Source organism: Desmodus rotundus, chromosome 2 (genome assembly GCF_022682495.2).
Source record: "Desmodus rotundus isolate HL8 chromosome 2, HLdesRot8A.1, whole genome shotgun sequence".
In the NCBI taxonomy this organism is placed as follows: Eukaryota; Metazoa; Chordata; class Mammalia; order Chiroptera; family Phyllostomidae; genus Desmodus; species Desmodus rotundus.
Genome location: NC_071388.1, coordinates 117,834,102 through 117,860,028, shown reverse-complemented (window position 1 = coordinate 117,860,028; position 25,927 = coordinate 117,834,102). Strand labels below are relative to the sequence as shown.

Here is a 25,927-nt window from a genome sequence, read left to right as displayed (position 1 = left end):
AAGTCCATGTTGTCTCTAATATACTGCCAGGAAATTATCCTAAATTATTTCCTCCAAAAATATCTGCAAAGTTGCCAATGCTTTAAAGATACTAATGTAGTATATTTCTATCTAGTAGTTACTACTTCACACTTTCAACCTTACATACAATTTTCAGCCATACTATACACATGATAAGAAAAAATACCTTTAATACTAAAAAATGTAAGATGTCCAGTCTTACTAGTAATCAGAGGAATTCAAAATAACAGTGAGATATGTCACTCATCAAACTGACAAAAAGTCTGACAACACCTAGTGTTGGCAAGGGTGTAGAACAATGAGAATTTAGTCAGTGAAGGCGGGCATCCAAATGCATGCTACTTTAGGAAGCAATACTGAGTAAAGCTAAAGATACACATACCTTTTGACCTGGCAATTTCATTCATAGGTAGGTACCCCACAGAATCTCTCACCTTTGTGTACCAGGAGAACTGTAAAAGAATATTCATAGTAACATTATTTGTTAATTGCAAAAACTTGAAACAAATGTCATCAAGAGGAGAACAGATAAGTAAATTATGGATAATCAAAGCAATTAAAATGAATGGACTAGAGCTACATACATCAGCATAGGTGAATCTTAAAAATATTATGGTGAATGAAAAAATACTAGTCAAAGAATCAGAGTATACTACCATTTACACAAGGTTCAAAAATACAGCTTTTATCATGTTTAAAAGGAGACAAGTAGTTGTCATCCCTAAGGAAAAGGAAGGATTAAACAATTAGAGATCACATGCCCTTTGATTATGTTGGTAGCATTTTATGTCTTGAGTAGGACATTAGTTACATGGATAGAAGAGTACATTTTATGTTTTTTAGTGTATTTGGGATACTTTATAATAGATAGCAACAAGCCACACTAATTTGGCCTAGAAAGTCTCTCTGAATCATAGAATGCTTATACAAATATTTTACTAGGTTTGAGAAAATATATAGCATAATGGAAATCAAAGTTCAAGCTGTTTTAATACATAAAATAATTTGTAATTATAATTAGCATACTGTTTATAATTAAATGAATGGTTCCTAGAACTGGAAATATTTCCCTCTAAAATAAGGTAAGGATTTACCTTATAATCTCATTTAGTGGTAGAGTTTAAATTAACAAATCTTTTAAAAATCCCAATGCTATTGGTTATTATATTTGGTTTGAAATGTTCCCCAAAATTCTAATCCTAGAATCTACCACATAATAGCAGTTCAGCAAACACCTACAAAATTACAACTTAAAATAGACTAAAGTACTTAATAAAGAATATCTCTTGAGAAAGGGATATTATAAAGGACTTCTGTATTTCAGAAGCAGTGTCAACAGGTTTGTTAAAATTATGACCATTTCTTCCCCCTATTACCTAAGCTCCCAAAATAATAAAGATGCCCTCCAAAACACACCCACACAGGTTGGGAAAGCCCAGAACACAGTCCCAGCCCCCAGAGGTTAGAGCTAGACAGATGCAGCTTAAATCAACTCTACCTCTTGGCCGTGACACACTGGGGATCTCACATAGTAGGATCTCAGTAAAAAGTAGCTGCTATTATTGTTACTCTACCTGGGATAAAATAGGTTTGGGCATAAAGACATCTCATAGAGGCAGCAGATAAAGATACTAGATTCCCAGGTACAATGAAACAAATCATGTAAAGGATCTAACCAAGGAAGCCAGGCATTATGAAACTACTTTGTAATTGTAGGTTTGTTTTTTTTCACTTACTAAAAAGCAGTCCAAATTTATACTTAAATAGTTGAGGCTTTCAATTTAAAGCTCCAAATTTACATTAATGTTTAATTTTGGTGAACACTATACTGTCATCTTCATCAGAAATTTGTTGTAATATGGGATCCAAAGATGGCAGCTGAGTAGACGGAAGCTGAGTCCACTTGCTCCTACCCCCAACCCAGATTTTCAGCTGATCTTCCAACAACCAACCTGAACAATCAACGGAATCTTAGCAGATATGAAGTTTTGAATCAAGGAACACAGAAGATGCTTCATACACCTGGTAATGGGATTTTATAAGTGGAAGGGGAAATACTCTGTGCATGGCTCCTACTGCAGTTGAGAGACCAGACAGAAATGGCAGCTCTGAAGCTCCCTCCCCTCTTGGAGCAAGGGCTTTAGTTCCACACAGGGATTACCAACCCCAATCGGAGGTAACCTGGGGGAATCCCACTAAGTCTGTGAGACCCAGGCTACATACACACACAGCACCCCCATAGCTGAGGTGCCAATCTGGAGAGCTCCAGATAGGGCAGAGACTACTAAAGCAACCAGGTGGCCACACCTGGGTATGTCAGAGACACCTGCAGGCTGCAGCCAGCCGCAACTTTGAGAGACATCTCACTCCTTGGGGAGGTTGTATGTGCAGAGATTCAGACATTGACTCAGTACACAGTGCAGGTACAGCATAGAAACTTTTTAAAAGTAACTGAAAAGTGGCCAGGCAACCCGGGCACAGCTACCCTGCCAGCAGAGACCAGATTGAAATTGCAGCAGTGGAGCTCCCTCCCCTTGGAACTGCAGGGCCCTAAGGATACCTGCAGCACTAGAGAGGGAAGGGGAGGCTGTGGGCTCTGGCAGCGGGAGGTAGTAAGGTTCTCCATCATACCTGTGAAAATCAGAGATCATAATTCAGTGCAAAGTGTTCCTATGGTTTGGGCACCAAGCTGAAGAGCTCACTATACAAGTTCAGACTAAGAGAGGAACCTAATGGAATGGGAAAATTATTTTTTGACCCATTCTGGACTTTTCTCAGGTGCTCCAAGCCACACTGGATCTCCAGATCCTTTCCCAGTGAATCCAGCTAGGCAGGGAGATCAGAAATTTGCAGGAGAGGTTTGCTGACTCCACCCAGCTTGGCTTGCAAGCACACTGGGGGCTCTTCAGAACAGATTGTTCTGGACTATGTCTCCTGCAAAGTCTGGGAGTTAAACCAGCAGGAGTTGAGCACCTGGGATAATTGACAGTGAGGCAAACCACCCTGCAGAATACAATCTTCTGGGAAAGGAAAGCTGTGCCCATCTGCCTCCAGCAGGGTTGCAGACACCACTTCAAACAGGGAAACTGAAGAAGAGTCCTGACAGGTCCAAAATATCCCCTCCGGCACATTTCTGCAGGAGGAAAAAAGAAAAACTCCAGATGGGGCCATTCTGAACTTTTCTCAGCCATGCCAAGCCACACTGGTTCTTTAGGTCCTATCCCACTGAAACCAGCTGGGCAGAGAGATCAGAAATTGTGCAACAAGGGGTTTTCTGGGCCCCATCCATCTCCCCTCACTGAGTGCCCTACAGACTACAATTCCAACAAAGGGGAAACCTGCTAGCCCTATTTCAACAGTGAGCTGAAAGCTGGTCTCAGCTTTCAGACCCTCATCAAAAGGCTCTAGAGAGAAACCAGGCAACCACAGAAGGGCAGAGAGACTTAAAGAGGGAGGCTGACCCCAAACATCTTGAGCTCTTATACAGAGCTGCCATCAGCTCCAAGCAGGAAAGAACTGACCCTTTTACACAGATTGGCCCCTCACATGAAACGGACAGCTAACTCTTTAGAAACTATTCACCACTACTGGAAATAATCTGGGACAGACCAAGACATGTGGTGCAGGACAGGGAACATATCCACCACCATCTTGCCTAAAATCTAACAGCTCCTCCCAAGGGAGATTCAGGGGGCCCATCATCCTGATTGTACCAGAAGCCCTCTCAGAAACAGATAGGTCAGTGGCTAGACTAAGACTAATGGCAGGACTGCAGATAAAGGCAAGTGGAAGCAGTACCTGTGGGCCTTATGCTGGAAAAAAGCCAGCAGTGCAAAGCAGCAAGGTCCATCCTAGTTGAACCAAGCCTGAAGGAGACACCCACAGACTGTGGATTGCCTGTAGCTTTGAACAGGCTACCTAGAGCTAGACAGGGACAACATCTGACATTGGCTTACACCAGCTTTAGAAAACACCAGAGTCATATCCAGAAGGAGAACCCAGCAGGCAAGCACTAAATTCTGCTGAGACAAATTCCACTTCATTGTTTTCCACTATTTACATTATTTTTTCTTTCACACACCTTTTTAACATTTTTCTTTTCCTTCAAATTTGTTCCTATTTTTCACTATTTTTTATTTCAAATCTCATTTTACTCTCCCCTTTTCTTATTCCATTTCTTTCTTCTGTCCCTTTCTTACTTTTCATTTTTTTCCCTTTCTTCAAACCTTTGTGGCAATTCCTTGTTTCTATTCTTACTCTTACTATTTCTCCTATCTCATCCTCTCACAATTATTTTTCTTTACTCACCTCATAGTCTTTTTTTTTATTTCTTATAATATTCTTATTCTCTTTCCACATTTATTAATCTTTGCTCATTTGCCATTGATACTGCTGTTGTTGTTGGGGGTATTTTTGCTAGTGTGGGTTTTGTTTATTGTGTTGTTTTGTTTTGTTCTATCAGCACATGTACAACAGCATACAAGATGTGGTGATGGTTGAGACTCTCAGCAAGCCAACCAGAGGCGAGAACCCACCAACTAATGGGCCAACAACAATCAAAACCCAAATACAACAGGAGAGCCCACATAAACTTCATAAAGGATCATCCAGCTCAGGAGGTGAAGAAAACTGCACCACTAAATGCCACAGGACTCCTACCACATAAGACCACCCCATGAAGACAGGGAGTCAAAGAAGATCAACCTAATATGCAGAAACAAACAAAAAGAGTCAGCTAAAATGAGGAGAGAAAGAAACAACCCCCAACCAAAAGGAAAAGAGGAATCCCCAGAAGAAGAGCTGAATGAATTTGAGGCAAGCAATTTATCAGACATAGAGTTCAAAGCAATGGTTGTAAGGATGCCCAAGAAACATAGTGAAAACTACAAGGAACTTAATGGGAACTAAATTAGCATGAAAAAGGACATAGAAACTATGAATAAGAAGCAGGTGGAAATGAATACAGTATCTGAAAATGAAGAATACCCTAGAAGAAATTAAAAGCAGACTATGAAGGACTGAATCAACGAGTTGGAAGACAAGGTAGAAAAAAACACCCAGGCAGAGCAACAAAATTAAAAAAAGACTTAAAAAGAACCAAGTTAGTTTAAGGGAGCTTTGGGAACATGAAGCACAACAATATTCACATAATGGGGATACCAGAAGGAAAAGAAAGGAAGCAAGGGACAGAAAATCTGTTTAACGAAATAATGACAGAAAACATCCCTAACTTGGTGAAGGAAAAAGTAATACAAGTTCAGGAAGCACAGACAGATCCAATCATGATAAACCAAAGAGGCCCAATCCAAGATCCATCACAATTAAAATGGTAACATTTGAATACAAAGAGAGAATCTTAAAGGCAGCAAGGGGGAAACAGCTAGTAACATACAAGGGAGCTCTAGTAAGGCTATCAGCTGATTTCTAAACAGGCACAAGCAAGAAAGGATGGGCATGAAATATTCCAAATAATGAAAAGCAAGGACCTGCAACCAAGACTACTGCATCCAGCAAGGCTTTCTTTTAAAATGGAAGGTGTGAAGAAGGCAGGGGATAGGTGGGAGTGGAGTCCACTTCCCCCTGTGCATGGGTGGAACACCTAGCTGATCTTCTGAGAAACAGAGTGAACAGCCAACGGTATCCCAGCATATATGAAGGTTGGAGGCCAAAACTGTTGAGGACATTGAAAAGTCAGACAATAAGAAGAGTGCTTCAGGACAATAAGGTCCCTGGGACCAGCAGGGGGACCAGGGTGGCTGCAGCCTGAGGCCCAGCAACTGCCGGGTCTACTGCAGGATTCTCGGGAGAGAGCCAGGTCAACAGCTCCCTCCCCTGACAAACAAGGAGGTTTTGGCAGCACCAGGATAGACCTGGATGCTTGAAGTCACTGAGGGGAATAAGGATGAAGTGGCAAACACACAGGGGTAGTGTGCACCTGCTGAGACTGTGCACACTGGCTGGGAACAGTTGGGCCGTCATGGACCCTGACCCAGATAGTCCCCAGACTGGTTGGAGAATCGGGCTGTGTAAGAGGCCAGGCACTTGTTTGGAACAGCAGGCTTATATAAGAGGAATTTTTGAAAAAGAAAAAAAGAGGCACTCAGTGGCTTTTTAGGTAATTCTCCCACAGTACCCACCCCCACCACCCCTGGCCCAAGCAGCCTCCACAGCCTCAGCTGTGGGCGCACCTCTGCTGCCAGGATTGCGGCTGCACCGCTAAACCCCCAGACACAGCGATGGAGGGCACCCAACCCCACCTGCGACCCCAGTGGTGCAGGACAACCCAGCTGCCCCCCACCCCTCCAGGGCTGTAACCGCAGCAGTGGAAGCCAGCACACACCTGACACCCTCCCCTGATTGCCCTGAGACTGCGCTCCTGCCCCAGCAGTGGAGGCCAACTACTCATTCCAGCAGAACACACCGGACCCCACTGCCCCAGCTGCCACTGCAGAAGCAATAGCCGTGGAGGCCATGCACTCCTACCCAAAGCCCCAAGGACAATGTGCGCCTGACCCCGCCGCCCAGCAGCTGCCATCCTGCCCCAGCAGTGGAGGCCCAGAGATCACACCCAGAGCCCCGGGTGTAGCAGCAGCCAGGGCAGCCACTGCAGTGCCCCTCCCGGGCCCCACAGGCTTGCTAAGAAGAAGGCAGAGATACCGCACAGAGGAGAGCAGCAGGGCTCAGAGTCAGCAATCCCCAGAAAGACTTAACTCAGTGGGGAAGCCAAACTACCCTGAAGAGACTTTGAGAGTACCTAGCATCTAGGACAGCAAAGAGCGAGAAGGTGGCATGTGAGTTGCCCCTAATTGGTGCACCTCAATCAAGGACGGCACAACTGATGGACTGAAAGTGTAGGCCAGTCGCAGAAGGGCACTGAGGGCCAAGCAACGAATTGAAGAACTGGGCTGGAGGCTGGGCAACTACAAAGAGTGCAGTTCAGACCTGGCCCCCATCCAAGAAAAACCACAGGAAGGGAGAAAAATGAAACCAATCCCCCTCAGCCTGCTGCAGCCAGGAAGACCAGCAGAACTGGCTTGGCTTGTATAAAGTCAGCAGGAGGCTGCTGCTTCTTTTTTTTTTTAATTCCCACAAGTGGGACAGTAAAACCTGGAGATCTGAAAGGACCAGAGTTAGACTCAAAGAGGGGTCTAACACGGGATGACAAAGTGACATGTCTCACTGTCACTTTGAGACAGTGAGACAAATTTCATTTTGCTATTCCAGAGAACTTGCAAGTTATTCTATATATGGTTTTTTTTCATCTTTTATTTTATTAGTATTTTTTTATTACTCTTCTTTCTGTTTAGTCTTCTTTACTTGGTTTGTTAAATTGCATTGTTTGACTGGTTTTCCTTGTTCTCTCTATCATAGTATATTTTTAATTTTCCTTCTTTCTCTTCACTTGTGTTCCAATAGCACACTACTCTAGGTTGTGTACTTCCCACTCTTGTTATTCAAATCACATAGATTCTGTCATATGATTGTTGCTCCATTACTATTGTAAATAATTGCTGTTCCATACAATTGTAAATACTACACAGCACCCCTCCCAGACCTTAGCTCACTTCACTGTTTCTGGAACTTTATTATTGTTGTGGTTAACTCTATTCTCTCACATACTACACCTACTTTCTATCCTTTACTCTCACTATATCTCATAATCTGACCTTCCACAAGCTCACTGCTTTCTAGATCCAACTCAGGATCCTTCCTCACACAACAAGAGTCTTATCTTTTTTCCACCCTTTCTAAAAAGTGGCTAGTTGGGTGAAATATCACGGTTAACACTATACATATCCAAAGGGCTTCCTATCTCTTCTCTTCAGGTCAATACTTTAAATACTACACAACACACTCCTGCTGTCTTAATCCATTTGGCCTTCCCCCTCCAATTAATCACATAAAACAGTAGGTGGGAGCTGTGAACACCAGTACACCTGCTGGAAGAGGAAACCCACCAACAAAGGAAACCACCAACAGATAACAACGGAAGGAGGCGAATGAGGGACTGGAAGCCACACTAACCACCACCCTTGACCAATCTGGAAATATAAGTAAATGGTGGAGAAATTACCCAGAACAACCAACTGAACAAGAGTGAGAGAGAAGCCTCAAAACCTTGTACACACAGAAGAATTAGCTTCAACACAAGCTGTCCACACCCGCACAACAGAATACAAGACATGGTGGATGGAGGCACCCTCAGTTAACCAGCTGGAGGGAAGGACCCACCAAAGAAAGACTCAACAACAATCAAAACCCAAAGACATACAGAAAGCCAACATAAATGACAGCCCAAGACCAGCAAGCTCAGATCAAGGAGACTGCACTACTGAATCTCACAGGTCTCCTACCATAGAACTTCACACTATAAACCCAGGGAGTCAGAACAAATCAACTTAAGAAGCAGAGGATAACAAGAAGAGTCTCACAAACAATGGGAAGACAAAGACACAATCCCCAAATGAAAGGAAAGGGGAAAGTCTCAGAAACAATGCTACATGAAATAGAGGCAAGTCAACTATCAGATACTGAGTTCAAAGCAATGGTTATCAGGAAGCTCACTGAGCTCACAGAGAATTACTAAAAACCACAGGGAAACTACAATGAACTCACTGCAAACTATATCAACATGAAAAAAGGAACTAGAAACTATCAACAAGGGCCAAGAGGAAATGAATAATACAATTTCTGAACTGAGGAACACATCAAAAGGAATCAAAAGCAGGCTAGATGAAGCAGAGGATCAAATCAGCGAACTGGAGGGCAAGGTAGAAAAAAATACCCAGAAAGAGCAAGAAAAGGAAAAGAGACTGAGAAAGAATGAAGACTGGTTAAGGGAAATTCAGGACAACATGAAACATAATAATATCATTATACAAGGGATACCAGTAGGAGAAGAGGACCAAGGAATATAAAATGTGTTTGAAAAAGTAATGATGGAAAAATTCCGTAATATGATGAGGGAAAAAGTCACACAAATGCAGGAAACAGAGAATCCCAATCAAGAGGAACCCAAAGAGGCCCACTTCAAGACACATCACAATTAAAATGGCAAAATTCCAGGACAAAGAGAGAATCTTTAAGGCAGCAAGGGAGAAACAGGAAGTAACATACAGGGGAGCCCCAATAAGAGTAGCAGCTGACTTCTCAATGGAAACACTCCAGGACAGAAGAAATATTCCAAGTAATGAAAAGCAAAGGCCTGCAACCAATATTACTTTATCCAGCAAGGCTCTCAATTAAAATGGAAGGCCAAATAAGGACTTTCCCAGACAAAACAAGGCTGAAAGAATACACCTCCTCCAAACCAGCTCTGTAAGAGATGCTAAAGGGTCTGCATTAAGAACAGGAAGAAAAACAGTGAGAGAGAAAGGAACACAGGTACCAAAAAATGGCAATGAGTAAGTACCTATCAATAATAACCTTAAATGTAAATGGATTAAATGTTCCAATCAAAAGACATAGAATAGCTGAATGGATAAGAAATCACGACCCACACATATGCTGCCTACAAGAGAGCCAACTCAGAACAGAAGACCTACACAGACTGAAAGTGAAGGGCTGGAAACAAATATTCCAAGCAAATGGACAGCAAAAAAAAAGCCAGGATAGCAATACTCTTATCAGACAAAATAGACTTCAAAAAAGAGCCATAAAGAGAGACCCAGAAGATCACTTCATAATACTCAAAGGAAGAATCCACCAAGAAGACATAAACATTGTAAATATATACGTGCCCAGGATAGGAGCACCCAAATACATAAAAGAAATTCTTGGAAGACTTCAAGAAAGATATTGACAGCAACACAATTATAGTAGGGGACTTTAACACCCCACTGTCAAAGATGGACAGATCTTCCCAACAAAATATCAACAAAGATATTGTGACATTGAAAAATGCCTTAGATCAAATGGACTTAACTGATATATATATAGAGAGAGCTTTTCATCCAAAAAAAGCAAAATACACATTCTTTTCAAGTGTACATGGAACTTTTTCAAAGATACACCACATGATAGGACACAAAACAATCCTCAACAAATTCAAGAAAATTGAAATCATATCAAGCATTTTCTCTGACCACAAAGGACTGAAACTAGAAACCAACCTCAAGGAAAAAACTCAGTAACACTCAAACTCATGGAGATTGAATAGCACGCCATTAAACAATGAATGGATGAAGAATGAGATTAAGGAAGAAATCAAAAAGTTTCTGGAAACGAATGAAAATGAACTCACAACAATCCAAAGCTAATGGGACACAACGAAGGCAGTCCTGACAGGGAAGTTCATAGCAATACAGGCCTACCTTAAAAAGATAGAAACATTTCAAACAAACAACCTAACCCTACGCCTACCAGAACTCGAGGAACAACAACAAAGACAGCACAGAGCAAGTAGAAGGAGGAAATAACCAAGATCAGAGCAGAATTAAACAACATTGAGACCAAAAGCACAATTCTAAGGATCAATGAATCCAGGAGCTGGTTCTTCGAAAAGACAAACAAAATTGACAAGCCTTTAAGGAGACTCATCAAGAAAAAAAGAGAGAGGATCCTAATAAACACAATTAGAAATGAAAGAGGAGAGATTACAACTGATGCCACAGAAATACAAAGGATTGTAAGAAATTACTATGAAGAACTATATGCCAAGAAATTTGAAAATCTTGGTGAAATGGACAAATTTCTAGAAAAATATAACCTTCCAAAACTCAGTGAAGAAGAAGCAGAAAGCCTGAACAGACCAATAACAGCTGATGAAATTGAAACAGTAATCAAAAAGCTTCCAACACACAAAAGCCCTGGACCAGATGGTTTCACAGAATTTTACAAAGCATTTAAGGAAGAGCTAACCCCTGTCCTTCACAGATTATTCCAAAAAAGCCAAGAAGATGGAAGACTCTCAAACTCTTTTTATGAAGCCAGCATCATCCTAATCCCAAAACCAGATAAACACATAACAAAGAAAGAAAACTCAGGCCAATTCTCACTGATGAACACAGCCGCTAAAATCCTCAACAAAATATTGGCAAACCGCATCCAGCAATACATTAAAAAGATCATACACCATGATCAAGTAAGATTCATCCCAGGGATGCAAGGATGGTACCATATTCGCAAATCAATAAACATAATACATCATATAAACAAAAGCAAAGACCAAAATCACATGATCATATCAATAGATGTGGAAAAAGCATTTGATAAGGTACAGCACCCATTTATGATAAAAACACTGAGCAAAGTGGGAATAGAGGGCGCATTCCTCAACATAATAAAGGTCATATATGAGAGACCTACAGCCAACATCATACTCAATGGACAAAAACTTAGAGCTTTCCCACTAAGATCAGGAACAAGACAAGGATGCCCTCTCTCACTACTCCTATTCAACATAGTATCGGAAGTCCTAGCCACAGCAATCAGACAAAAAAAAGAAATAAAAGGCATCCAAATTGGAAAGGAGGAAGCAAAACTGTCACTGTTTGCAGATGACATGATAGTGTACATAGAAAATCTTATAGACTCCACCAAAAAAAACATTCCACCTAATAAGTGAATTTGGCAAAACAGCAGGATACAAAGTCAATACTCAGAAATTGCAGGCATTTGTGTACACCAACTATGAAATATCAGAAGCAGAAGTTAGGGAAAAAATCCCATTTGATATAGCAACAAGAAAAATAAAGTACCTAGGAATAAACCTAACCAAGGAAGTAAAAGGCCTGTACTCAGAAAACTACACAACACTGAAGAAAGAAATTAAGGAAGACACAAACAAATGGAAGCATGTACCATGTTCATGGACTGGAAGAATTAACATCATCAAAACGTCCATACTACCCAAAGCAATTTATAGATTCAATGCAATCCCTATTAAAGTACCAATGGTATTTCACAGATATAGAAAAAAAGATTTCAGAAATTTATATGGAACCATAAACGACCCCGAATAGCTGCAGATATTTTGAGAAAGAAGAACAAAGTAGGAGGGATCACAATACCTGTTATCAAACTGTATTACAAGGCCACTATAATCAAGGCCACTGATATATCACATAAACAACATGAAAGACAAAAATGACATGAACATACGAATAAATGCAGAAAAAGAATTTGATAAAATCCAGCACCCATTTATGATAAAAAAAAAAACCACTCTGTAAAGTGGAACTAGAGGGAGCATACCTCAACATAATAAATGCCATATACAAGAAACCTACTGACAACATCATACTCAATGGGCAAATAAGTGTTTCATTTGAATCAGGAATGACACAAGGGTGACTGCTTTCACCACTCTTATTCAACGTAGTCCTCTAAGTCCTAGACACAGCAATTAAACAAGAAATAAAAAGCATCAAAATTGGAAAGGAGAAAGTAAAACTGTATAATTCACAGATGACATGATAGTGTACATAAAAAACCCTATAGGCTCTACCAGAAAAACTACTTGATATGTAATAAGTGAATTTGGCAGAGTAGCAGAATACAATACAATGGAATACAATTCAGAAATTGATGGTAGTTTTGTACACCAACAATGAACCATCAGAAAAAGAAACTAAGAAAACAATCTTATTTACTATTGCAACAAAAAAATAAAAATAAAGTACCTAGGAATAAATTTAACCAAGGAGGTAAAAGAACTGTACTTGGAGAACTATACAACACTAAAAAAATTAAGGAAGATACAAATAAATAGAAGCATATGCCGGGTGCATAGACTGGAAGAATTAACATTATTAAAATGTCCATACTACCCAAAGAAATCCACAGATTCATCTCAATTCTTATTAAAATACCAATGGCATATTTCACAGATCTAAAACAAACACTCCAAAAATTTACATGGAACCAAAAAAGACCCCAAATAGCCTCAGCAATCTTGAGAAAGAAAAACAAAGTTGGAGGGATCACAATACATAATATCAAACTATACTACGAAGCCCTGTAATCAAAACAGTCTGATACTGGCATAACAACAGACACATCAATGGAACAGAATACAGAGCCCAGAAATAAACCCACGCCTTTATGGTCAATTAATATTTGACAAAGCGGCACAAGGATACAATGGAGTAAAGACAGTCTCTTCAATAAATGGTGTTGGGAGAACTGGACTGGTACATGCAAAAGGAAAAAAAGAAAAGAAAAAAGAAACTAGATCACCAACTTATACCACACACTAAAATAAACTCAAAATGGGTAAAAAAACCAAATATAATTTGTGACAGCATAAAAATCCTAGTGGAAAACATAGGCAGTAAAATTTCAGATATTTCATGTATCAATATTTTTGCCAATATATCTGCTAGACCAAGGGAAATAATGGAAAAAATAAACAAATGGGACTACATCAAATTAAAAGGCTTCTGCACAGCTATAAAAAAAAAAACAAAAAAAAAACAATCAGCCAAATGAAAAGGGAACCCCCTGAATGGCATAACATATTTGCCAATGATACATTAGGTAAGAGTTTAATCTCCAAAATATATAAAGAATTCATACAACTCCACACCAGGAAGACATACAATTTAATTTTAAAAATTGGGCAAAGGACCTGAATAGACACTTCTTCATCAAAAAGAAATACAGATGGTCAGTAGACATATGAAAAAATGTTCAACATTACTAGCCATCAGAGAAATGTAAAAACCACAATGAGACATCAGCTCACACCTGCCAAAATGGCTATTACTATTAAATTAACAAAAAACGAGTGCTGACGAGGGTGTAGAGAAAAGGCAACCCTAGTGCACTGTTAGTGGGAATGCAGACTGCTGCGGCCACTGTGGAAAACAGTATGGCATTTCCTCAAAAAATTAAAAATGGAACTGCCTTTTCACCCAGTGATTCCGTAGCTGGGAGTATACCCTAAGAATCCTGAAACACCAATTCAAAAGAATTTATGCACCCAATGTTCATAGCAGCACTATTTACAGTAGCCAAGATTTGGAAACAGCCTAAGTGCCCATCAGTAGATGAGTGAATTAAAAAACTGTGGTATATTTACATAATGGTATATACTATGCAGCAGGGGGGAAAAAAAAAGAATTCCTACCTTTTGTGACTCCATGGACGGAACTGAAGACTATTATGCTAAGTGAAATAAGCCAGTCAGTGAATGACAAATACCATATGATCTCACTTAAAAGAGAAATCTAAAGAAAAAGTAAACTAATGAGCAAAATAGAACCAGAGGCCCAGAATCATGGAACAGACGGACAGCTCCCAGAAGGGAGGAGGGACGGGGGACTGACTGAAAGAATGGTGCGGTGGGTGGAGGGGAGTGAAGGGAAAATCGGAACAACTGCAATAGCATAAACAGTAAAACATTAAAAACATAAAAATTAAAAAACAGAAATGTTTTAATATATACTCAATAACTAAATAATAGTAGATATTACCAGAAGAAAAGAAAGCATTATCTAATTTTCCTTAAGGACTATGGGAAGTGCACTTACTTGTTTTACTGAAATTGGCTTTCCAAGATGAGAAATGAGAAAAATAATCCAATATTTTATGCCTTTCTTATACAGGCTGTGTTTCAAGGTTACCAAATAGCTGGTGAAGGAAAAGTTCTTTGTTACAGATCTGCAGCTAAAAAGCACCAAAAGAATAACAGTATTTAAAAATCATGATTTCCATACCTATGAGAATGGCTATAATTAAGCTGTTTCCCTGTATACTTGTATTTGTACTTTTCTGATGTGCTATGCATCAACAAAAACTTATTTGTAAAACTAAGCTCTTTCTATTTCTTTTAAAAAGAGGTAACTGAACAAAAGAAAATAATACAGAACTTAGCAAATACTGTAAAGGACAGTGAAGGTCAGAAACTTGTTTATACAACTGATATTCACTGAAGGATACCAAAAAACATTCAGAAGTCAGAGGTACCAGAAGCAGGTCACCTTCGCAGAACAAGCCTAAACTTGTCTAAGATGGCACAAAGGCCTGCATACGCAGCCCCTCCCCGCCTCTCTGATGGTTGTGTTACCACCACAATCTCCCTTTTGAGTATCACTCCAGCAGCAATGACAGCCTGTAGTTTCCCACACACACCAGGCTGTTTCCAGGCCTCTGCCCCATCTATCTACCCCCAGCTTTTCTCCAAACTCCCTCTGCCCCTCATCTCTTCACTTGACCACACAGGCATCCTTCAAAACTCAGCCTAGGACCATCTGCTTCAGGACACCTTTGCTCCTCCTTGCCCTCACCCCGACCCTTGTCCCAATCAGCTTGAAGGCCCCCGTCTGCCCACAGCACCTGATCATGCCATAGTAAAGCCACCCCTTGAAGGAGGATAGCTTGGAAGTTCCTTGAGGGGGAGAGAGTTGTATGGTTTATTTTTATACACCCAGCAACACATGTGGCATGAGGCCCAGCTAAGCCCCCATCAAGGCCTGGAGAATTAAAGAGCAGCTGAAAACGAATTCCTCCCTTTCCTAAGGACACATTGACATATCTGTCCTGCACTATAGGATCAAGAAGCTTTAACAGAGCCCGTGAAATGTTTCGGAGGGAAGAGGGCGGGTACGTATTGTTCTAGAATATAAAAATTAACATTTAACTAAATACCTACACACATGACATTTTTATAGCAACTCAACTCTACTCATAATTAGATATATTAGATTTACTTTAGGATATGGGTACATTTTATATGATTTAGGGTAGGAATTTGAAAAGTAACAGTGCCTAGGGCTTAAGACGGTCTTTAAACTTCCCTACCTAAAAAATGTGTTCAGGCTGGTACCTTACCCAGCTGGTTTGGGGTGATGAAGGAAGAGTCATATCCAAAGCAAGGCAAAACTTAAAAACAAAGAAACAAACAAAACCATGAATGAACCCCCTTATATGGAGTTCCTAGGTCCCTAACAGGTAACTACTGCATTATCAGGGGCAAGAAGGGCCATGGCCCAGCACCGTCCCCTCCTGGACCAGAATCCCCTGGTCATTACAGGCCAGCAGGAGCTGGTGTTTGTGGCCTAGGCTCCAACAGCATGAAGAGGGAAGGTGGAAACTCGGCATGGGATAGTCAGGGAAAGCCAAGACAAGTGCCATGCCAGATTGCCCAGCAGTCCAGCTGCTGCCATTCCCAAGCTGGCTCTTCTCCCCACAGCAAAGTTCAAGCTGAGGAGCTGGCTGTAAACCAGCTGAGGCATACTCTGGAGGTGAAAAACAAAAAACATGCATACTCACAAAATACTGGATTGCTGACTTTAGATTGACCTCTATCAGCTAAAAAAAGAAAAACAAAAGGCCCACCAATTCTGGTTATTCTCAGAGGATATACTTTATATAAAGTGGTCCCCAACACTGAACTAATGAATACTGACTATGGCTTCTGGGGAAATACAGGCCTAGGTTCTCACCACACTGTCAACATAACCTTGCTTTACGTATGTTTCTGATTAAAGGCCTCTTATTTAACACATATTGTTGGTTCATTAACTCAGAGTGTTATAAGTCAAGCCTTAACAAAGCTTACCTAATACACATTTTCTTCGTTAAGGTACATATACACAGCCTTCTCGGACTTAGAAACACTAGACAGCACGTCAGCACTTCAGCACAGTGCTTGGGGCCATTTTAAAGCAGCACCAAAAAAAAAAAAAAAGCACAAAAACACAAAAAAGCATGACACTAAAAAGAGCACAATCCAGACACTTGTTTAGTGAGAGAGCTGGAAGAAGGCAGCGTCACCTTGTTTGACCTCAGATGGAAAAGTAAACTTCATTGACTCATGTTTTTCACCCCTCTGCACATGTCCGGAAATGACTGAATAAGTGCCCTAAATGTTACTTTTGGGATTACAAATAAATGTTAGTGAGTAGGTGAATTCATACAGAATCTGCAAATAATGAGGACTGACTATATTACCAAAAAGAAAAAAAAAAGTATGTGTGCCTTCTAGTACTTTTTAAGAAAGTATGCTCTTGACCTTTTTGTAAGAGAATAGAATCTAAAGTGAGCCAAATAGCAGCTTTAAGTATAGAAAAGCACTCAACAGTTGGGCAGTTAACATGAGGAAGATTTTATACCCACCCCCCAACCCAGCAGAAGCTTGCAGGGCTGCCCTTCCTTCCCGCACGAGGTAGGTTTCCAAGAAGTGGTGTTATATGACTTGATTTTGAAGTCCCCTTAGAGTGAAGCATTTTAACTAAAATATTTGGTGAAGTCATATATCTACTCCATAAATTTAAGGATATCAAATTTGCTTTAAAGTTTGTCTTACCAATATGAATAAAGTACAACTTTAAAAAAAGTAATTTTCTAACCACATACAAAAACATACAAATATATATATATAAAACTCACACTAAATGCTTAATTTTCCTCTAGGTTTAGAAACTAATTACAGGGCAGATTTCATTCACCTTTCTTTTGAAACAATTCAGTAAAAAGAAGCTAAAAAATAAAGTGTATTGTTCTTTTATGTGAGGAAACGAAACCGGGGCAAGATGATCAGATATCAAAGTAGGAAAAAGAAGAGTTCCGCTGCAACGAAAATCACTGGACATGCAAATGATTCTGAAACTGCACCTTAATAATTTTGAGTAAATTATCCTATGTACTACAAAATAACACCCAAATATGTCATTTTACCAGAAATAAAAAATAATAAAAAGATGTTTAAGGCCAGAGGAAGAGAAGGAAAAAAATCTACATGCCATTTAACGAGCACCTAGCAGACTGCTAAGTAAGTGAATGATAAATGTCCCCCTTTTAAAGAGAACTTAACTTTGTCAAATAACTTTTTTATATAAAATTTCAATTTAATTGCAGTTCTTAAGAACGACAAATTATAACCAAGTCACCTTTAAGACTACAAATAACTAAAAGTGCAATGTTTCTTTCATTTTAATCTATTCTGGCCTACTTTGAAGGCATAATTGTTTTTAAAAGCACATACATGGAATTAAGAAATATTTTAAAAATCTATCTCAGCAACAATAAAATACCAAAAGCTGGTCATTACCAAAAAATGAAAAGTTAACAGAAAATTGCTTTAAGTTTTTTCAAAAGCATAATTTTAAAAATATGAAACTAAGTATATATTTGTAGCCTAGGACCATGTGAAGATAAAATAAACACTTGAAAACCTCTTGGCCTTTTCTTCCCCAAAACGTTTAGTTGTATAATTCAATTCAAAGCATTATTATATTCGAAAATTTCATTTATTCGTCTTTCACTAACACAAACTTCCTGAGAAAGACATTTTCAATGTATTAACTTATGAATGCTTTTAAAGTCTTTAACCTCAACCATTTTTGGGTTAAAAAATAAAGCTTTCCCTGTCAGCTGATTTCTCAAAAGAAATGTTGCAGTCTAGAAGAGACTGCCAAGAAATATTCAAAGTCATGAAAAGCGGGGACCTATAGTCAAGATTGCTCTACCCAGCAAAGATATCATTTAGAACTGAAGGGCAGATAAAGCACTTCCCAGACAAGAAAACTAAAGGAGTTCATCATCACCAAACCATTATTTATTATGTGAAGTGTTAAAGGGTCTTTTTAATAAAAAGAGTAAGATCAAAACTATGAACAATAAAATGGCAATAAATACATATCTATCAACAACTGAATCTAAAAAGCAAATTAAGCAAATAAGAACAGAGACAGAATCACGGATATGGAGAGCATTTTGATGTTGCCAGATGGGAGGGAGTTTGGGGGAATAGGTGAAGAGGCAAGGGGATTAGGGAGAACAAATAGGTAGTTACAGAATAGCCATGGGGATGTAATGTACAGTATAGGAAATGGAGTAGCCAAAGAACTTATTCGTAGAACCCACGGACACGAACAATGGTGTGAGGACTGCCTGAGGGACTGGGGGGTGCTGAGTGGAGGACAAAGGAGGAAAAATTGGGACAACTGTAATAACATAATCAATAAAACATAACTTAAAAAAGTAAAACAAAGCCTTCCACTTTAGGTGTTTAGATAGCACAGATGCAAAATAAATATTAGCTACATTTGACAAGTCACAAATGCTTCTCTATGCTGTAACTACGGATAATGACATTAGCAGTGGCATTTCCTGAAGGGTCATAAACAATTGTCATAAACCACTGATTGCTGTTCACCTTGAGTATACCACCCAATGACAAATCAATACCTACAGTTCCACAGACCTGCCTTTTTGACCTCCTATTTGGGACAAAAACACAAAATTGTAATTTGTTTTCTCTGCTCAAGGGAGGTAAGATCTCAGAGTACTGTTTTGGACAGTTGAGTAATCCAAAGGCATAGAGACAACCATTTAGAAAGAGTATTTCACACACTTTTCTTCTTAAACAAGGTATATTGGATATAAATTCTTTTTTCTTGATTCACAATCATCAGTGGGAACGTTAATCCTTGTCCAGTGTGTTGGAAGACAATTCACAGGTCTCTCACACTTCTGCATATCTCATTAGCAGAGGTGCTGTCTTCTTTAGTTCTGAACTAACTTTTCAAGGATGTGTGTATAGCAAATAGCATAGGAAGACGGAGATATTATCTCCCTCCAGAGTACAGGGAAGACTTGTTTACTGTCCAGTGTAATAAAAACAATGTCTCTCTGGGTTAAGGTTGAGGGGGTTTTCTTGATTATCGAAACTCAGGGGTTTTCTTGATTATCGAAACTGCAGCTGTGGACTGACGGGCAGGAAGAGATGACCCAAACATGGAGTTCATGCTGTTGGCTGGGCTGTAACACAGTCCTTTGTTTCTGACCCAGGAGTCCCATGTCCTCTACAGTATCCAGGACACTCACTGACAAGCTGGCTTGTCAGCTAACAGGTAGAATAAAATCTCACACTCTTCACAGTTCTTGTTGACAAGGATGGGATGCTGGCAGGGACATGGCTTTCTGGTACAGAAAAGACGATGGTCCCATGGACTCAGGGGAATAAGAATATTCCCTGGCACCTGGCAGCAAATGTTCTTGTCCAAGTGGTGGCTGTGAGGGAGTAAGTTTATTAACCTTTAGAGGATGTGCAGCAAAAGGTAGGATTGAAACAAGCTGTCTAGCGGTGTTTGAGTGGTTGTTCACTCTCCTCAATGAGGCAGCAAGCTCCACGGCCCCAGGTGGCAGGCACTGTGTCTGTGGCTGTTGAGTAAAGGAGTCCCATAGCTGAAACAAATGTCAGCAATGAGGTTCTAGGAGAGCTTTGAGTAACCGAAAAGTTGAGTTGAGCCATGAATAGCCATGAGGGAGTGAGTAAGTGTGCCTTGCTTACTGGTACAGAGCTGCACTCCCCCTCCATACCCCCTGATACCTCCAGTCACCCTCTAAGAAAGCTTTAAGGAAAATGATTAAGAACATGCAGCCAAGGTCTCCCTGTCCCCAAGAAAGATTGAAGGCCTTATATACTCAAGTATGTTGGGGAACTTCAGGGAGAGAAAGGATTCAAATTTTTATGGTTCTGTGGGTGCAGGCACCCAAATCACCACCCTACCTGGCCCAGTGTGGGGACAGGGTACTCAGATTCTGCTAATGGGTTTTGGACAGGATTCACAGTGGGGAAGGGAAACTAACATGACCTAGTGGACGGGGTCCTTCAGGCCAATTCAGTGAATTGTTGTTTCTACATCTGAATGTATAAATGACTTGTTATATATACTTGTACTTCCCTGTCCATACTGCCAGGGGGAATTCTCCCCCATTGGGAAGAGTCGCAGGTCCAGTAGGTGGGTCAGGATTTCGTGGAATTGACCCTACCATCTGATGTCCATAGAGTTTTCAATATGAAGGTCTATCCACAAAAAGTTCAGCCATTGTTAATATAATGAGAATTGTTTGCATGACATTGATGTAACCTGGCAGCCAAGGAGAGTAGACTGGAATGCGCATGTGTGAACAATGATGACTTCACTGTCCTAGTCAGTGGGGGCAGTAGATGCCATTGAGTGAGCATGTGTACTGTGTGTCCATTGCATTCAAAATGAATGAGCAAGTAAAGCCACAAATCTGTATCAAATTTTGTGTTAAGCTTAAATATTCCTCTGCAGAAACTGTTCAGATGATTCAGAAGGCTTTCGAGAAAGATGCAATGAGAGATTGGCAGCTGCATCGCAATAACACGCCTGCTTGCACGCCACGCCTCATGCAGAATTCTTGGCAAAACATCAAATCATCCAGGTGACTCAGCCCCCTAAAGCCCAGATTTGGTGCCCTGTGACTTCTGGCTTTTCCCAAAACTAAAATCACCTTTGAAAAGAAATTTCAGACTGTCAATGACGTTCAGGAAAATACGACGGGGCGGCTGATGGTGATTCCAACAAAGAATTTTGCAGAGTGTTTTGAACAGTGGAAGAGAGGCTGGGAGAACTGTGTGAGGTCCCAAGATGCCTACTTTGAAGGGGACTGAGGTGTCATTATCCTATGTACAATGTTTCTCGTATCTTATACCTTCTTCAATAAAATGTCTTATTTTTCTTAGTACTTGGCTGGATACTTTCTGGACAGACCTCATATATAAAAGACATTCTGTTCATTGGCAAGTCAGAAACCTCTGTCTCAATAGTCCCTGGCTATACTGTTATCACACTTCCACCAGCAGAATCCAGAAGTCTACTAGCCAAGTAAAGTTTCTTGGGATTGTGTGGGTTGATTCACAATGCCCAATCTCTTTAGCCATCAAGGAACAGCTAACTGGCTCCTCAGCATCCCATCACCAAAAAGGCAGCCTAGCACATTGTTGGACTCTGGGTATTGGAGGCAGTGTGGCTCTGTGGCATGTCAGTGTGGCCAGGCTGACTGCAGCATAGACTTAGCCGATATAATTAAAGTCCATAATCAACTGACCTTAAATTACTCAAAAGGGAGATTTTCGTGAGTGGGCCTGACTCCATCAGTGAGAAGCCCTTTGGGAGGACTTAGGCCTTTCCTGAGTGCAGAGATTCCAAACTGTAGTGGGGGCTACATATAGTTGCTTTCCCTTCCTCCAGATCCCCCCTCCTGACCACTGCCTGGGACCACAGTCTTCAGCTGGCATCTGTGGGATCCAGCTGCTTCTCAGCAGCCCTTCCTGTCTGCCTGCCTCTGGACTTCTGGGTTGCTCAGCTAGTCCCCATGATGCAATAAGCCAACAACATGTATGGTATGTGTGTTGTGTTTTCTATTTTGCCCCTACTGGTCCTGCTTCTCCAGTTGAACCCTGGTTGATACAGCCCCCCTTGGACATTCTACTTGGTCCTTTATACTGGCTACACCACAAGGCAGTACCCCAAGTTGTGCCAAAATCAATTGCCTGAATGGAGGAATGTCCAGCAAGCTGTGGCACGTTATCTACCTTCGGGCCCCACAACCTTAAAGACCCCTTTAAGGAGTCCCCATGGGTAAGTTGTACCCATGGAGGTACAACTCTCCATAGCTGATGATTTTGCCGACTGGAGCCTCTAGCAAAGGTAGGCAGCCTCTACCTGGAGGCACCCCTTGAGATCTTGGAGTCCTCACCTCCCTGGATGCCTGTAATTTTTTTTGTGGAAGCCAGTATTAACTCTCCTTCTCCCCAAACACTGTTATTTGCATCTTAGACCTGCAGGTATTTCATAAACACGATAAGCAAGCTGACAGGTAACCAATTACAGACCAATGGTGGCAATCTTACCAAAACTGCCCTTGGTTACCCAGGGAAGCTTCCTGGAGGACTAATTGACTCCTTACCTTAAGTGCATCCCAGGGGCAGTTTTACCTCTGAGTTATCCAATTACAAAAGGTGGTATAAAAATTTGTCCCCAACTTTAACTAAGTGAGCAGTAACCCCAGCTTGCCCTGCAGGGCATTCAGGTTTGTGGTCAGCTCACTGGCCAGGGTTGTTAAGGAAGACAGAATTGCTCCAGACTTCCTCCTTGTGCCCCACAGCAGAGTCTGTGCAATGGCTAGTACATGTTCCTGTCCCTGGATTGATGCTTCAAACCAAGTGGGAAAGCCAATAGAGAAACTAAGAGAAAGGCACCGGGTTTTTCTAAGGCCAGTGATGGTTTCTGAGGTTTGTTCAGAGGGCTGGGATAAAAACCTGGGGACATGGTTCAGGTCAATAGTGCAGCTTAGCCTGGTCCTGCTGCTTGCAGTCTTGTTGAGAGTCTAGACTAACAAAACCGATTTAGTCCCAGCCCTTTCAGTCATATTAACTAGAGTGACAGAGATGCACACTCATAGGAATATGCACCAGCATATGGTGTAGACACGAGGACTGGCTCTTAATGGGAGAGCATTTTTCCTTGCATCTCTGAGTTTCTACACATCTTATGAGCAGAGGCCCTGTCGGCCTTTTTTCTGGACTGTCTTTTCTAGTATGTCTGTCTAGCCTACAGCCTCGCATGACAGTGCCTCCCCCAGCAGTGGGCCAGTATGCTGACCTTCTAGAATAATAAAGACAGAGCTGTCTACACATGCCTGATCCAGTTCTTACCTCCTGTTGTTCTCTTTTCAGTCCATTTTAGATGAAACTTTGCACCCAGACCTCAGTCGAAACAACATGAGGTCAAATCCACCGAACAAGTTTCTGTCCTCGTCTTCGTATACTTTGATGTCAATGAAAGATGACCTCACTCAACTCCCCAGAAGCACTAGACATAGTTGAACAACTTGCTCATGCTTCTGTGGCTCTGTGACACCACACTCTCCACCTGTCTCTTACTGCCTTGCTCTTTTTCTAGGCTTTTTCTATGTTAGTGCTCCTCCAGTTCAGTACTATACTCATCCTCTTCTCTCCCTACACAGTCCCCTCAGAGGAACACTTCCATCTCCTCTCCACCATGGTTTTCATTGCCATCTGTATACTGACTGCTGACCACTCTCTAAAATACATTTCTAGCCCTCTGTTCAAAACTCATGCATTAAGTTGGCTACTTGATTCTCTATTTAAATTTCACCAGGTATTTAACATATACCAAACTGCACTTGGCCGTATACATCTGCTCTCAGTCCCCAACCCAGATTCCCCAATCTCAGTAATTATACAACCATCTACTGAGTTACTCAAGCAATGAGCAAAGGACTCACCTTTCCCTTACTCCAGGGTGTCAAACTCATTTTCACCGGGCGCCACATCAGCCTCACGGTTGTCTTCAAAGGGCTGAATGTAATTTTAGGACTGTATAAACGTAACTACTCCTTAACTAGGGGCAAGGAGATGGGTGCTGCCTTCGGGTAGAAACAAGGTGCCTGGCTGGATAAAACAAAATGGAGGGCCAGATTCGCCCCATGGGCCTTGTATTTGCCACCTGTGCCTTACTCTCTAGCTAATCCACCAGCAAATCTTAGCAGCTTTCTCCAAAATGTATCTTGAATTTCCCATTGCACCCCATCTTTATTACTGCCACTCTATTCTCTGTCTTGTTCTCAGAATAATGGAAAGGTTCCCGATTAATTGGTTTTACCATTACCAGTCTGGCCCGTTCAATCCATGTGGCACATACCAGCAAGAGTGGTCTTCTAAAAATGTAAGTCGAAGTATCTCTCCCCTGCTTAAAATTCTTCAAAGGCTCCCCATGGTCCCTAGAGTAAAGTGCAACCTCCTTATCATGGCCAGTAAGTCTCTGCATGATTTGGTCCCAGACTCTGTCTCCCCCTAAGTCACCACCTAGCAGTTACACTGGTCCTCTTGCAGTTCTTTCAATGCTGGAAATATCCTCGATTTTTCTAAAGCTGGGTCCTCCTGTTCTCAATGTAAATGTCACCTCCTCGGGAGGACCTTTCCTGACTGACTGAGTCCCATTTACCACTCCCTTGCAGTAATGCATGAGGGGAAGGACTGTGTTTTAATAACCATTTGCTTACCTCTGGTTTTTAAAAGAATGCTGCTATAGGTTGAAGATGCCTCCCACCCCACCACCAAAGATATGTTGAAGTCCCTAATCTCCGACCAGTACCTCAGAATGGAGCCTCATTTAGAAATACGGTTGTTGAAGGTATAATCAGTTCAGGCGAGGTCACACTGGGTTAGCATGGGCCCCAAATCCAGTATGACTGCTGTTCTTGGAAGATGGCCGTGTGAAGGCAGACACCCAGGGAAAACATCATGTGAAGATGGAAGACTGAAGTGATGCATCTACAAGCCAAGGAATGCCTCGGGCCACCAGCAGCTAGGAGAGAGGCTGGGAACAGAGCACCCCCTCACAGCCCTCAGAAGAAATCAACTCTGACACCCTGATTTTGGACTTCTAGCTTCTGGAACTATAAGACAATAAATTTCTCTTGTTTTGAGCTACTAAGTTTGTGGTACTTTATTACAGCAACCCTAGGAAACTAACACAAATGCCAAATTGGAAAGACATATATAGAAGTGAGAGGCATTCTTACAGGGGGAGGGAAGGGCGTGAGGACGTGAATGGCAGTTTTAATATATTTCCTGAGAAGTAAACTAAAAGTCCTAGACTTCTATATAAAACAAACATAAGAGTATGTGAAAGGTAGAGAGAAGGTATCAGACATCTGGGGACCTCAAAACCCAGGAAAAGACACAATGGCGAGGTCCCTGGATTTTCATATATCTCAGACACGGAGCTGAAGATGTTGGCAACCAGTAAACACCAAGAGGTGCAAAAAAACCCTAAACAAAAGCCTGTTCTTCCTAGCCACAAAACCAGGAAAGGGGCAGCCTAGCAAGACAGAAAACTTTTAGACAATAAGCACTCTACTCCAGTGAGGAAATCACAGAAAAAAACTGCAACCCCATCCATAGTAGCAAACATGAAGCTAGAGCCTAGATTCCTTCCCTGACTTTAATAAGGAGATCCCTCAACTCACCTACCCTCAGGGTGATGTTAGAGATGGCAGAGTAGGGAGCTGGGCAATAATGAGCCTGACTCTGGAATACCAGTGTCAGTGGAGACCACCCGGGAGCTTACCCTTCCACCTCCACAGAAAGTAAAAGCAAGATCCCTCCCCTTCCACAGTG

At 41.2% G+C, this 25,927-nt stretch overlaps 1 protein-coding gene across 6 annotated transcripts in view; it reads right to left on the bottom strand.

Annotated features, from left to right (window-relative positions):
* Positions 1-25,927, bottom strand: part of C2H2orf76 (chromosome 2 C2orf76 homolog) — a 102,603-nt gene that overhangs the window by 57,302 nt on the left and 19,374 nt on the right. For 4 of the 6 annotated variants that reach the window (XM_053918587.2, XM_045203066.3, XM_045203068.3 and 1 more), the window contains one exon: positions 404-473. In XM_053918587.2, coding sequence (XP_053774562.1) covers positions 404-424 — 21 coding nt within the window. In that variant the 5' untranslated portion in view covers positions 425-473. Of the gene's footprint in view, positions 1-403; positions 474-14,495; positions 14,632-25,927 lie in introns of all 6 variants that reach the window. The other 2 variants (XM_045203065.3, XM_045203064.3) reach the window with 2 other exon arrangements.